General features: G+C 38.3%; 1 protein-coding gene across 1 annotated transcript in view; it reads right to left on the reverse strand.

The window, feature by feature from the left end:
- Positions 1 to 3,429: 3,429 nt before the first annotated feature.
- HECA (hdc homolog, cell cycle regulator) overlaps positions 3,430 to 15,481 on the reverse strand; it is a 55,283-nt gene continuing 43,231 nt past the window's right edge. The window contains exons 3-4 of the mRNA XM_036903661.2: positions 9,744 to 9,898; positions 3,430 to 6,985 (exon numbers count right to left, since the gene is read on the reverse strand). Coding sequence (XP_036759556.2) covers positions 6,821 to 6,985; positions 9,744 to 9,898 — 320 coding nt within the window. The 3' untranslated portion in view covers positions 3,430 to 6,820. The remainder of the gene's footprint in view (positions 6,986 to 9,743; positions 9,899 to 15,481) is intronic.

Raw genomic sequence — 15,481 nt, forward strand, 5'->3', positions numbered from 1 at the left:
TCTTTATTACTTTAAGTCATTCTAACAGGCATGCAGTGGAATTTCATTGCGGCTTATATTTACGTTTCCCTAATGACTAATTATATTGGGTATCTTGTATGTTCATTTGTCCTATTTTGGCAAAGTGTTCAAATACTTTGCCCTTTTTTAAGTAGGTCATTTACTTTCTTATTACTACATTCTGGGGGTTCTTCGTATATTCTGGATACAAGTCCTTTTCTTCCAGTCTGCAGTTTACCTTTTAATTCTCTTAATGTCTTTTGAGATATTTTTAACTTTAATAAAATTTATCTATTTTGAGTTTACATTACAACCCACCTTGCATCGTTTTTTCAAATGTGGTATAAGTACACATCCAGGCTTGTCTGGCTGCTTTGTTTTTTTGTATATGGGTATCAAATTCCAGCTCCATGTCACATATCCTTTCCTCACTGAATTCTCTGTACCTTTGTCAATAATCAATTCACCGTATATGTAGTGTGGGTCTTCTCCTGGACTCTGTTCTCCCATTGATCAACCTAACTCTATGCCAATTGTAGGAATCCACTTTTTCAACTAACTTACTGACCAACTCATTTCTGGTGTCAAAGGGCTTTTACGATTAGTCCAAGTGCTAAGAAATTGATCCAACAGGAAAGGCAGGAGAAAAGACAAGGTAGGAAAGAGAGATGGACAGTTGTGGAAAAGTTAAGGTAAAATTATCACAACAGGTAAAAGGAAAGGATTAGAAAAAATACACTTTTTTAGGCGGCATTTTTCCAACTCAGCCATCACTAAAGAGCACCCCCCACCTAATACGACCCCATCCTATTTTGAAAGGTTATGTCTATAAAATAAACAGCATTTGTCAGGTAATAATCATTTGTGTTCTCGTTTATTATTCATCAAAGGCATATGGCTACTGCCAGTTGTTTCTAAGCAGTATGATAACCAAAGTTGCTATAACTCCTTCCAAAAATAAGTTGCCTTTTAGATGTCCTGTGAAGTCTTGCAGTGGGCAGTGTTATGATTCTGTTAAGCTTTTTGAAATCTTCACAATAGCCCCAGACCACTCCCTGCCCAAACCACTCCTTTGAGCCACATGGTTCCGGAGCCTAGGAGCTTCACCTCGCTTTTCTTCCTTCATAAACCACTTGCTGTGTCACCAAGAGCTTCAGAAAAAAATGTGATTTGTTAATGTGATTAAAATAGGAAAGTTTAAGGCAGATTGCCAACCCATGGCTTCACAATAACTTGGAACATCACTATTAGCTCAAGAGATGGCCTCTACACCACAAACAATTTTAATTCTCTAGCACATGTAACCAGCACTTTTTTCTCCTAAAGCTGTGTGGAATACAAATAGTAATCAGATTTAGCAACTCAAAAACAATCTGAGATACCAGAGCTTCAGATAAAAAAAATGAGAAACTGAAAATGAAACATACCAAGAGGAAATGTTTGAAGTAGTCTAAAAGGAAAACCCTGCCCAAATTGGATAGACCAATGGTATCAAATCTGACAGCTTGACATGTGAGTCCAAAAACATCTGAAAGTCAGATCCCAAAGTGAATAAAATGGGTTCTTACTGTGGACTGTTAAAAATGTCACCTTATACACAGACACAGCTCTTCTCAAGCAATGATCTATCTCAACAAAAGGGAGATGTCAACAAAATAATGCATGAAAAATGAAATAAAAGACACAAGTATTGATTTCAAATATATATTTTTCCCTTTTCGGAAAAGTGTTCGTTTTTTTTTTCTTCTTTCTAAAACTAGGGAATGCTTTCCAACATGCTTGTCGCCCTTATGCAGAGTCCCAGAAAGACCTCTCAGAATTACTTCCATTTTCACAGATGCTGCTGAAGTGAGGGCTACTGTATCACACCATTTAAATCTACTACCTTACCAAACCCCAAGTTATCTCTCAACTGAAAACAACATGCCCATCTGCTGACCTCATTTTGAATACTAGGAGAGGGAATCCAGGCGTAATCCCCAGTTAGTCATTAACTGTATGAATAGTCAATGCAATTTAACAATGTATACTACAGGGAATACATTGAAAGACACAGCCCTTACTCTAAATTCTGGCCTCTCTAAATTCTAGACTGTATGGCTATGACTTTTCACTTTTAGGTTTATAATAACATAGTTCTAAACTTCACTTTAAGATATGTTTTTCAATCAAGTGTATCAGACCATCTGGCATGGTGTCCATCAGGAAAAGGTGCTGTGGTGGCCGATTCCATTTGAATTCTGATATATGTAATCAGTGTTGTTCTACTGGACTCCACAAGACCAAGTGCTTTGTTCATCCTTATTTTTGCTCTTCTGGAGTCTAAGTAATACCAGGTGATGCTAATATAATTACCACTATGCAAAAGGCTGCCATTAGAAGAAAAATATTGCTTAAAGTACATTATTTTAGAGTACGGCTGTACAGCACCTTACTGTCTTCAAAGATATTTCACATTCGTTAGATACAGTTTATCCCAGGTATGGAGAGCTGAGAGACCATGAAAAGAACACAACTTCAAGACAAGCTTCTTTTCTTCCAAAATTTAATTTTAACTCTTTACTAAGCAGCCTTCATAATTAGCAATCTAATTGCTGCTAAATTTAAGTCAAAACAATTAAAAGCAAGATTTAAAGAAATGGAAACCAGTAAGAGCAAATAAGGTTTTTCTTCCACTAAACTTAATTCTTATCAATCACTGTTTAAATTTTTTCTTTCTACTACAGTAAGAAATTTTTCTTAGAAAGGAGTTTGGTTGACATAAACTACACTAGTAGAAATCACAATATTCCCTGTGCATAAACCTTCAAAAAAGATAAAATTTATCCCTCAGAGGTCTGTAATAAATAAGTGGTAAGACAGGCTTTGAATCCACTGGCAGACTAGAGATTCTTGCCTAACCCATATTTCCACATCTTTTCATGTGTTCTAATGTTTTTGTGCATTTCAGTCCATTCATAGGGAATGATATTTTAAATGAAGGGGACAAGGAGATTTTAAAGATAAACTATACTTGATCACAGTGCAAAAAGTCAGCAAAAAGCTTAATTAAAACTGTTTTCATTTTCTTATAATCAAGCATATAATCAAGTCTTTTCATTATGAAATTGTTACAGGCCTAGGAATCAAAGAAAATATTTGTAGAATGGGATTCTCTATCAATAGAATTCCCGATAACCAGAACAGTAATTTTGTACTATCCATATGGAACCAACTTTGTTAAATAGTATGTTTATTTTGTTGCATGTGAATACCACTTTCAAACAACAAAAAAGTTCGTAGTTTTTATTAGCTGCCTGAGTGCCTTTGAAATGGCTACCTGAATAGTGATTAAAATCTCAAAGTCTTCCCTACTGTTTTTTCTCACCAATCTCAAGCTCAAAAACCTTGAATCCTGACAAGAAATAAAATGGCACACTAAAGAGAAAACACAATGTTTCTGAAATTTTATTATTTTTAATACATACATTTCACAAACAGAAACTTTCTAACACCACACACAATGCCATAAGAAAATGTTCCAATTTTATCAACATTGTTGAACTATTTACACTGTCTTCCCTCAACGAAAGTTCGATCCAAGACATCTTGACAAGAAATCTTCACTGACGAGAATGTGTTTGAGTTCGTTTTAATGATGCCCATTCAGTATATTTCCTTTCAGTTACCTGGGATGACAATAAAATCAACAGGACACAGAGAGGAGCGGGGTCAGGCAGCACCTATGGCAGGAACCAGCACACTGACCAAGAGCTCTCTCTCCTCACCTTCCCCGGCCTCCGCCTAAAATCACTCAGCGGCTGCTACCGTGAGACTAAAGAGTAAAGCAAACTGGGGCTACCAACCTGGGCACAGAAGAACAGACTGTAGGTTAGGCATTTGTCTCACAGGACAAAACAAAAAATCTCAGCAAGTTTGTTTTGGTGGCCTGATAAATTATGTATCAGAGTATCTGTTAGTTTTAGGATTTAAACACCTGGTAATAATAGTCTTTCTTGATGAGTTCACTTCTCCCAAACAGACATGAAAACACTTTTTTACTCTGAAAATGAACTTCTTTTACAAAACTGGAAATTAAAGACTGAGGAAAGCTCTTTCTTAACTAGAATGGGATAACTCCCCCAACCCCCAATTTCATGGTCAATGTCTATCTTTTAAGGTATAAGCCCAATATATCAACTGCTTCAGATGCAACCAGAAGAGAGCTGAGAAATGAGATGGCCTGAAGAAAAAATTATGAGACCATCAGAAAGTCTTCTCACTAAACTAAAGCAGATTACTTTCTTTGTTCAAGGTCTGTAACTCAGTGTAGAAGAAAATCACTTTGAAAAATTATTGGTCACTTACAAGTGGTTCATGTTATTGAACAGTATCAGAAAAACAGAAAATGGATCTCTTGGGTGACTAACATCCTTTAATATCCAAACCAAAACAAAAATAATCATCTTTTTTGACACACTCCAATTTCCATCAAGGTGCTCAGTGCAAAGTGCTTTGAGAAAGCGTCAAAAAATGCTAAGGTCAACAGATTTCCAAATTAAGTTTTATTCTTCACACTGTTGCATACTGAATAATATTTTATTCTCAACTCAGCCAAATTTTCCACTTTAGACAAGAATGCAATGCCTTAAAGACAAATGACATTCTCAGACACAACACCTATGCCTCTCCTCTTACATACCTGCAGAATCCTATCCTATCTTTATCATTAAAATCAAGGCCAAAAGCAAATTTTATCCAATTACAGTGCAACCTCATCACACTTGTTTTTCAGAGAGTAGAAAACAATATAAGGAGAAAATACTGAACGCAACACTATGCTCAAAGCAGTTTTAGATTGAGGAGCTTGCTGAATGAGATTTACGCGTAACTTTAAGCTTCAGAACAATAAAAAGCCAGGTTTCTCTGTAAAAAAGTATGTGAGTTAAAGAACAGCATTACAAATATCTTACTATTCATTTTAAATTCAGAAATAAAATTCAAATGGTACTCTGAAGAGAAACTTACCAACTTTTATACTTAAGTACATGAGACAATCAATAGGGAAATGGTTAATTCACAAAAACAGCTTTGTGTATTAAAGACAAATTTGCAAGGGCTATATCCTATAGACCTCTTTTAGTTGCATCAAATACTGTTAGACCAGTAACAATTTCCTGCTTCTTATAGGCATTGAACATTTCCCTGCACTGTGAAATATTTTTCAGATCATCAACACCAAAGTAGATGTTAAACCAAATTACAATCATCCAAACTGAAAGATGAAGAATATTACTCAGTATATTGGTCCTTTAATGCTGTGTTGCTTCAAACAAAACATCAAGTATTTCATATAGCAGAATTGAAACTCACTTCTAATAATGCCTAAACCGTACTGCAAGAAAAACAACTGTTTCTCTTGAGAAGAAAAAAAAATGGTATAAACCAAATGAGTAATACAAAATGTTATTTATATAACCCCAAATTTTGCTACCCATAAAAGATTTCACGATTCTTTTAGCATATGTGTATTATACTTTAAATTATAAGTTCATTTTTGAGAAATCATATTCCAATTCCAATTCTGTTAAGGGTATGGGGTGTCAGTCTATTTAAATCACCAAGCTGTATGTAATGAACAGAAGGTTGTATTTTGGAAAACCCAAATCTGTGCCTAATCAATTATACAAATTATCTTTTTTCACAATGGTAGGATAGATCTTCAGAATGATCTATTTTCAAATATATTGCTATACATTATGATCAGGGATTTCCCAAAATGAAACACATTTTAAGAAGACATATTAAAATTAGTATTTCCCTTCTAGCCTCAAAAACAATTTTTTTCCTTTCCATGTTAGGGTCAAATCATTTTTTGGAAACTTAGCATTAAATGGGTAAATTGTGGCCATAAGCAATTTTGGGGATGATAAGCATGGAAATGACTGGTTCTGAAACTCACACTTCACCATTAAAGTTAGGTCTGTGGCTGTGAGATTTACCTGTGAGAAGAATCTGACATCAAATGGCGCTTTGACAGTGCAACCTACATAAATCAGTACCACCCAAATCAGTTTATTCATGGATTCTCCTTAAGAGCCCATTTGACCAACTTCAAAGACACAATTCAAATGACAGGTTCTTACCTTTCTGCCCTCTTGGGTCAGTGTACAGCATTTCCAAATTCATTTAGTATATTGTTAAAGGTCAGCTTATCTAAAAATTACTTGCAAGACCAAAAGCTTTCATATGTCTAATAATTTGGGTATCATTTTCAGCATGAAAACTGCTAAATTACAACAGATAGAACAGCACTCATGTCTACTTGTAAATCATCTGTGAGGGTAAACTGCAGGTCAGTGTGCACTGCAGGACGCTACACCAAGATGGACTCACGCACTATCAGCTCTCCAGGCACAGACTTACATTCATTTGTCACGTGTTCTTCCCAAGGCCCAGAAAAGATCAAAGGTGAGTCTCCAGTCAGTTAACACTTTAAAAAGAGTTTCCTACCCTGCTCTTAGTTTACAACCACATAATCCTTTTCCTAAATCCACTCCATCCTCCCACCACCTTAAAAACTGCATGAGAGATTCTTAGTGATAGGGAACTGCTACCCCAAACTCACAGGATTACCCATTTGGGTTCTGGTCATGACCACAGACTAACACTCAGGAGTCAAAGGAGGGCAGGGGACAGCCCCATTTTAGTGGCACACATACACAAAGGAACTCTCCTTTAAATTAGAAAAGAAATTAATGTCACAGAATGTTTCCCTATAAAAGATATGTAATAAAGTAATAATATCAATAAAATAGCTATTACTAAAGCAAAGCTTTCATCAATAAGCTTCAAGAACTTTGAAGGAGGAAAATGGCTTCACGAAATGGTAGTCCAGGTTCCCACAGTGTGGACATTGCTGGACGTTGCTGTACTCGGAGAAGTACTGCATCCCGATCCGCACGTCTATCACGGGCTTCCCGCAGTGCTTACAGTTCAGGCGGGCCTGCGGGCAAAACACAGACGCAGTAAGCCACCACACCCTTCATCCTCACGCCACTGTCAAGGCCGTCCAGGCCAAAACGCAAGACTGTTGTATCTGGGAAACTGAGCAGTTTAGTAAAGCGGCCCTTTTATTGCCAAAAACAGAGTGTGCAAAGCATAAGACATAAATTCAATTATTCATCAATCTCAAAGATGAATGCCTCCTAATACTTCCCCTGATGTGAGCACTGCTAGTAGTTTCACCTACTAGTATGAAGAAAATTCTACACTCGCACTGCCTCAATGTCTCCACTACTTCCCCAAACAATAGGGAGCCTCTTCCCCCTGGATTTTAAAGAGTGGCTGAAGCTGATTTTCCTCATCCAAACCTGCATTAAACTCCTTTGAGCTTATTTTTTAAATTCCTTGCACATTTTTCACTCTACTTTTTACAACATTTTTGTTTTCTCTGACGTAAAAATAAAAGTTCCCTAAAATACGCCAGTAAAATTAATAACCTAGGAAAGAGTACTATATTTATCCTGAGGTTTCTGGAACCTACCTGCACTCTATATCCTCATTCATGCCCCAGGCCTCTCTCTGACAGCACAACACTAGAGGCTTTTAGCAGTGGGCGCAAGGACTTACAGCAATCGCCAGAAATGATGACTACAACAGACTCTCAATTTAGATTCATTTGAGACTACAACAGTAAAGTATAACCTCATTTTGTCTTCAAAAGAGTCCTGTGTTGTAGGTAGCAATATGTGAATTTAGATGATAAACCTGAGGCATGCAGAGACAAAGCAGCATGCCCGTGACACCAAATAGGTAAGGTAGGAAGGCTAATACTCGAACCAAAATAGCTTACTTACCCAGAGCATTACATGGACAACCTTTCTACAACCTGAGATAAATTCCCTGACTAATCCCTCTGAACAACACTAAAAGTGAGGTTCCGAGCAAACTTCTCTTTAATCATTCTCTAATCTGTTATTCCTTTCTAATAACTAATCACTGCTTATTTTTGGCTCAGTCTTAGTGATTCCTTAGTATTGTCTAATACTTACTTAGACCCTCACGGTGAATATAGTTGATTTCTTTTAAAGGCCAAAGAGTAAACAAAAATGTTTCCCGTTTTAGTAGGAGGCCAGAAAATAAAGCTCTGACCTCAAATTCTAAGGAAGAAATACGCAGTGAGCACCAACAGGCTGGGTGTGGCAGGATGCCACTCTGCTTTTCCCCCTGAAGATAAGGAACTAATCCCACTGCCTTTCAGTGGTGTAGTATTAAGAACACCAACACCCAGAGTCAGTGGTTTTAGTCATGGCTCGACCTGTTTGTGTAGACCTGGGTAAAACACCCCAGACTTTTAGGCCTCCACTGTACGTGGACAATAAGGAGGCTAGACTGGATCTCCCAGCTCCCTTCAAGCACTAACATTCTTGTGAGGACCAGGCCCAAACATTCTTTCACTTTCTTGTTTCTTTAAGAGACTCCTCTCGGGGGTCTGTGTCCGGAGAGAAAAGCCACTCCCCTTTGTTTCTCTCAAGAGCTGGCATGAAGGCACAGTGAGTATTATAAAACGCTACCGGGAATAACCAAAAGACTTAGAAGGGATATCTCATTTCCAAGGCTGTTTTATAATGGAAATGTGGTCAAAGTACTAGAATAGCGTAAAGGTAGTCCTAGCTGGAATCAAACAACAGGCTATGGATGGCCATTTGGGTCCATCACGACTCTATGTCTGATATCACTAGTATAAATAGAGTATAGCCGAAATCCCACTCTGCCAACTTTTAATTCAGCTGACAAGGGTTATCATCTGAATAAACTGCTAATAGTAATGATATTCTCTTCACAAAACTCAAGTCATAATGCTAAAGATACAAAACTATGTAGTAACTAATAAAGTGTTTATCGGTTACTTACATTAAAAAACAGGCTTGCACACTCAAGAGCAAAGGGAGGTTTCTCAGGAATATCAAGGAATTATGTAACAAATGCTTTCTTTCCCCCAGGAGCTTGGAAATAAACCAAGATATTGCCAAGTATTTTTTGTTTTGTTTCCTGTGTTTACATGGACTTATTTAATGTGTTTTCACACATTAATGCTTCCTTCTTTTCCTGATGACAGCTAAATTTCAGATGCTCTCTTATTATTAGAAAATGCATCCTTTTAACATTCCTTTAGGAATTACGAATCTTTCATGCCAACTTCAACCACTGCACAAGGCAGGCAGTTCTTGGGTAACTGTATTATCCAGAGAAAGAAAACAGAAAGAATATCCTGTCAACTGAAAGTTTCTTCTTTTTAAACAATACCACCTTCTTCCTGGAAACTTAGCATATGTCAATAAGAAAACATAAGCAAAAGAAAACTAAAGGAATCACTCAGCACCCCACCAGCATTTGATAGCAGATTAGCAGATCCCTTCCTATGTTCACTTTTACAAGTTAGAAGCATACGATTATAGCATTTTCTAACCTACTTTTTTGACTCATTACACTGAAAATACTTCCCACATAATTATACATTATTCTACAATGCCCTTTTTTAATGGCTGTATAGTAATCCCATCATGGTAGCGCCACACTATGGTAAGCCAGCCATCATTCCTGGACCTTGGGTTAGCTCTGTGACTGCTAACTAGAGAAACATCTTCTCCATGTCTCATCCTCTCCCAGAGTAACTGCAGTGCTGCCTCTAACTCCTCTTCATTCACTGGGAGAGAGGAGCCTGGCATCATTCACTGTTCACCCGGGGAGGCAATACCAACCTGACAGCAGGGAGAGGCGGCCAGGATGTCATAGGTATACATGGTGCCCAGCTGGTGCCAGCTGCCGTCCCACCGCGACTTACACTTGATGCAGATGATCTTGTGAACCCCTTCCAAGCAGTCCACGCATACCGCGTACAGGTGCATGAGTCTCCCTGTGCACAGAAGACACAGTGCTGAGAGTGGCCATCAAGAAAAATCACCTTTTGTCTACAAAAGGGATTTAAAAAATGGCTCATCTCTCAATTATAAGCAAACATTTTATCATTTGGATAAATATAAGAATCACAATAGATATCACACATCCTCAACTTGTCCTTTTAGAGTAATGATGTATTACTAACTATGGTCAGTGGGGCATGTAGTTTAAGTTCAACCTTGTTAAATGCTCACTTTAAATTCCTTTTTTGAAAAGTGCTACCAGGTTTACAATATAAACATCCAAACTCAAATGACAAAGCCAATACATGCTCAACACCGGCCTGTGATCACACAGGACTTCCTGCCCTAATTTCTGTGTGTGGCACAGGGAGACTGAGCCAACAACACCAGTCTGTAGTCACGGACTCTCATCCACCACCAAGTCCCATCATGAAGAAGTCAGGTCTGTCTTGGTACTAGCCCAGAATTACACCACAGTCAAAATTACTATGTTAACTGTCCTTGTCTCTATCGTTCAGCCATCACCACATCTAATTTAGAAGCCAGAATTGCATCTTACCTGTAAGTGGTTTTCTAAAAGGAGTTCAGTGTCTTGTTATGTACTTGGCTCTTAAAAGTCACTACACCATTCCTCCATTATTTATCAACATCTAGAGCTTGAAAGGAAAAGATGTCACCCTAGTTTATACAGAAGGACTAGGGTTCAAATCACTGGCAAAGAATCAGGATGTCCAGGATCTGCCTGGGCAATGTGTATAATGGCCACAGTGCTGCTCTATGTGGGGACAGGAAGCTCCAGTGCTAAAAAATGCTATCAGGAGGGGACATACTCCTAAGAGCCTTCTAATTCAGAATGTGCAGCTCACTGCCGTCAGCCAGACCATGGTTCTTCACCTGTCAGCAGTGGGGCCAGCCTGCTCCTTATACATTAGAAAGGGAAATATATATGGTACATACAGGGAAATTTCTTAATGCAATGCTCATGAGACTCCCTCCTTGATGGCAGGAAATCAATCATGTCTTATCCATCCTTGTAGGCCAGTGTCTAGCACACTGTCTGCAGTGGGAAAAGCATTCCAAAATTGTACATTGGTTGAACATTGGTTGAATAGATGGTTAATAGCCAAAGACATAAATTATAACCTTGGGAATCTTTATGCCAAAAATGGGAAGAATAAAAGCTTCTTGCAACACTGCCTCCTTCTGCTCTAAGGCACTGAGAATTAAAAGGTTTCACATGCCATGCCCACTTGGGGGCATTTCAGGATGTCAGTTCAAATACCCAAGGACCGCAGGAAAATGCTGCACTTCCAGTCTCTATCCTAGACTCACTCACTGCAATGCTCAAACATTCAAAGATACTCAGGCAACTGCTAGGAAGCAGAGGGACTGGGACAGAGGTCAAGTGTTTGTAGCAATGACTATAATGAAGTTGACTGGGACATTTTACTAAGTGCTCACCAACGGTCTGGCTCTGTGCTACAGGAATACATGAAGCATTTCATTTAACCCTCACAGCAACACTGCAAAGTAGGCATTATTATTATCCCCACTTCAGAGAGGAGGAACTGAAGCTCAGCAAGCTAGAGTAGATTGCCTAAACTCACAGAGATACTAAGTAGCAAAGTGCAGACTTAAAGTCCTCTGTCTGAGTTAGCATTAGATATTGTCCTAAATATAGAGAATTCTAAATGTATTAATTCTAGGGTTGTGAGCACAAACAAAAAGTAGATTCCGGAGAGACCAGTTACCTGTGGTTCTAAGTGGTAAAAAGGCACAATAACTTCCTAATTAGATTGATCTTAAGAAATTATTAAAACCAAACAAAACCATTCTCTCAGGAGAGTCAGAGAACAGAGGCTAGAGTTGGAGGCTGGGGAGAGCAGTGAGGGGTAAATGGCAGGCACGGGAGCAACGACGATTCACACAGTCCACCACTGGAAATAACAAGTTACTTCAGCAGCATTTCATCAACTGCAGACTGGAACTCTGTGGTCTGGAACAGGGCCCTTCTATTGGGAGTTGAAAATGTTTAGGACTCTGTGATACAATAAATGATTTACACAAGCTTGCTATTAAAAAAAACGATTGCATGGACTTCTCTGAGATGACAACACACACACATGTTAAGGGCCCACCTGTAGCCCTAACTTGTCTGGTACTGATAAAACATCCTGCTCTTTGGACTTTTTCAACAGTTAAATTTCTCAAGACCTTTACAGTGCATGCCTAACACATCCATTATCTATTTGTGGCTGTGTATGTACTTATGTACACACACACACACACACACACACACACACACTCCACACACAATTCTCGGGCCTACCTAATTTTCACCTTTCTCCCTAACAGGTACCCTCAAGATTTGGTCTTGGGAATCTGTCATATAGTATAGTCTTCCTTTTCTTTCTCTTTTCTCCCATTCAAGAGCTCTTCCACTCTTAAGATTTTAGCCACCACTGTCATAAAACAAGCTCACCAGTGCTTATCCCAAATGCTTCTTTCTAACAGTGCTTGCTAGACAGACATCTCCACACAAATATCCCAAAATCCCTTCAAACCCAATAAACACCAATGTTCTCATCCTCCTCCCAAGATCAGGTCCTTTTCTTGATCTTAGGTCCATGACAGTATCATTTATCTGTTCTAGAACCAAAGCAAGCCAACAGGGTCTCATCTTCATCCTCTACAGTCAAGGTATCCCCAAAACTTTAATTTTTCATTTAAAATAATCCTTGCAGATATTCCCATCTTTCAGTTCCTACTGTTACTGCCTAGCAGTCTCTTACCTCCTTCCATCTAGACTGGAAGGAGATAAGACAGAAATACGATCTCTCTGTATGTAGGAGCCACCCCATCAAACAACTTTTCCCCTAAGTGAACGTCTGTTTTTAAAAAATATTTTGAGCCTTCAATTCATAAAGAACATGGAAAAGCTCTTTATGCTTTATGGTGGCTTGAACAGACCCACAATCTGTTCTCCACCCACCCTACTCATTTTCCACTCTAGAATCTCTGCTCCAACCAAATAGTTCTCACCAGTTCTCTCACTTCTGTCTGCTGACCTTGTCTTTTTAACCACCAGTCTTTTGCTCACATTGTTCCCTCTCCTTATCAACAATGACCTGATGAGACTAGACCCTCTGCTTACCCTTCCTGAAGGAAAAAAAGGACTTTTGCCTTCACAATGCCTCCTCTGACTACCCCAGCCAGAGGGGCCCCCTTCCTCCTGGGAAGTTATAAAATGCTTCATGTATGTAATATCCAGGAGCTACTGAATTCCACAAGAGGTACTAGAGCCTGAGGCCTGGTAAAGTGAGTTACATTTTTATAAAAGCATCTTACATTCAAAGATTACAAACTGATGAAAGGCAAGGACTGATAATACCCAGCACATGTTAGAAGTTCCTAAGCTTGACTGGTTGATGAATAGATTCTATGAACACAATTTGCCCAAGATGAATAGAAAAAAATAACACTACTCTCATGTACCATGCACCCTTATCTCACATGCATCTTCATAAAGAGCATTTCTAGTTTTAAAATGAAGTAAATTTGTTCCACCTACTTCCCTCTAAAATTATCCTCAAACAGCACTAAGAACAAGAAACAAAACACAAACTCCATCTTGCACAGAACTCAGGTCCTTGCAAACCTGAACCAAAACAGTTAGTCAGAACTGGATGGAGGAAAGGTAAATGGTTCAGCTCTGAAACTGGACAAAAAGCACAGGAAAGAGTGAGATGAGATGCTGAAAGGAAAATAGTGGGATACATAAGCAACCATACATTCTGTGTAACTTTTTCCATCAAGAAGCAGAGTCCATTTAATCATTCCCTGAATCTGAGCTAGTCTTACAACCTACTTTGAAGAATAGAACGTGACAGAAGCGATGATACTCAGTTCCAACCTTACGTCTCTGGAGAAAGAGAGCTTGCAGCAGCCACTCTCACCTCTCACCCTGTGAATGCTGTCCTGAGAACGCCACATCAGAACACCCAGGCTAGCCTACAGAAAAATGAAAGACTCTAAAGAATGGGGATGAGCCATTCTAGCTCAGACTCCCAAGGCCATCCAGTCTGCCAACTGAGACACATGAGAAGCCAACCTAACCAACCAACCCACAGAATTGTGAGAAATCACGAATCATCTGTTAAAACCACTAAGTTTTGGAGTAGTTTCCCCTACAACAAAGGCAAAAAGACATAAAGGATCAGTGGAATACTAGAAAATGAATGAGACCACTCCCTGCAACTTCAGCTCCCTTCCCCTGTGCAAAGAGAAGACAAGAAACTGCACCCATGAAACAAGAACAGGACACTATTAAAAAGAGCTCATGGAAATTATGAGAACAGGAAATCTTAAACTCAGTAAAAATATTGGAATATAAAGTCAAGGAAATCTTTCAGAAAGCAAAATAAAGATAAAGAGATGAACAATAGGGCCAAAATATACATAATAAAGGATCTTCTTATCCAAACAAACAAAAAAAAGGATCTAAGAAGCCCAATACCTAACAGTTCCACAGTGCTTTTTAAAAAATGAAAATGGGAGGAAATCATCAAATAAGTAAATCTTAAGAAAGTTTTCCCAAACTGAAGACCGTAAATTTACAAAGTCAAAAAGCCAAAAAAGCACCCTACATAATAAATGAAAAAAAGAAGACCCTTATCATGATGAAACTTTAGAATACTAGAGATAAAGAGAAAATCTTAAAACTATCAGGGGATGGGCAGCAAGAAGAAAGGGACCAGAATAAAAATAACATGACATTTCTCAATAATGACAGGAAACAGTGAAGAAATGCCTTCAGAATTCTAAGGGGAAAATACTTCCAACTTGAGGACTATACCCAGCTGAACTGCAATCAAGTGTGAAGACAGAATCAAGATATTATCAGACTTTCAAAGTTTCAAAACATCTATTCCCATGCTCCCTTCCTCAGAAAGCTTCTGGAAATGTTACTAAGAAATAAGAAAATACAGGATCTAGAAAACAGGAGAAAAAAAATAGAAAAGCAATTAAAGAATTCCTAGAAGGGCAGCTCTGTGGTAAAGCAGGCACTGAATGTACCTGGACAGATAGGAACAGGCGGATGAAAGGCTCCATGAGGGAAATTTCTTTAAAAAAACAACTCATAAAATGTCTGACAGGTATGAGAATATTTTTGAAAAGTGGTTTGTAGAGCTGCTGAAGAGTGAGAACCACCAGCCAAAGTTTCTAAAAAAAGGCTAAGCAAATGAGAACATGAAACAATTACTAATATTAATAAAAATAAAAGGTGTCTCAGAATATACTGCACTCTACTTAGGAAACATACCTATACTATTTGGCTGAACACTAAATTTGACATAATCATAACAGCAAAAACATTAAGAATTTAACTAAGAATTTTGATACATTACTCTCCTAGAAACAGGAAGATGCAACAATCAACAGTCCACCTTAAGAGTTAACAGGTAAAACCAAGGAAGTGAAAGACCTATACTCTGAAAACTATAAGACACTCATGAGAGAAATTAAAGAAGATACCAATAAGTGGAAACACATCCCATGCTCATGGATAGGAAGAA

Source organism: Manis pentadactyla, chromosome 12 (assembly GCF_030020395.1).
Source record: "Manis pentadactyla isolate mManPen7 chromosome 12, mManPen7.hap1, whole genome shotgun sequence".
NCBI classification, from domain to species: domain Eukaryota; kingdom Metazoa; phylum Chordata; class Mammalia; order Pholidota; family Manidae; genus Manis; species Manis pentadactyla.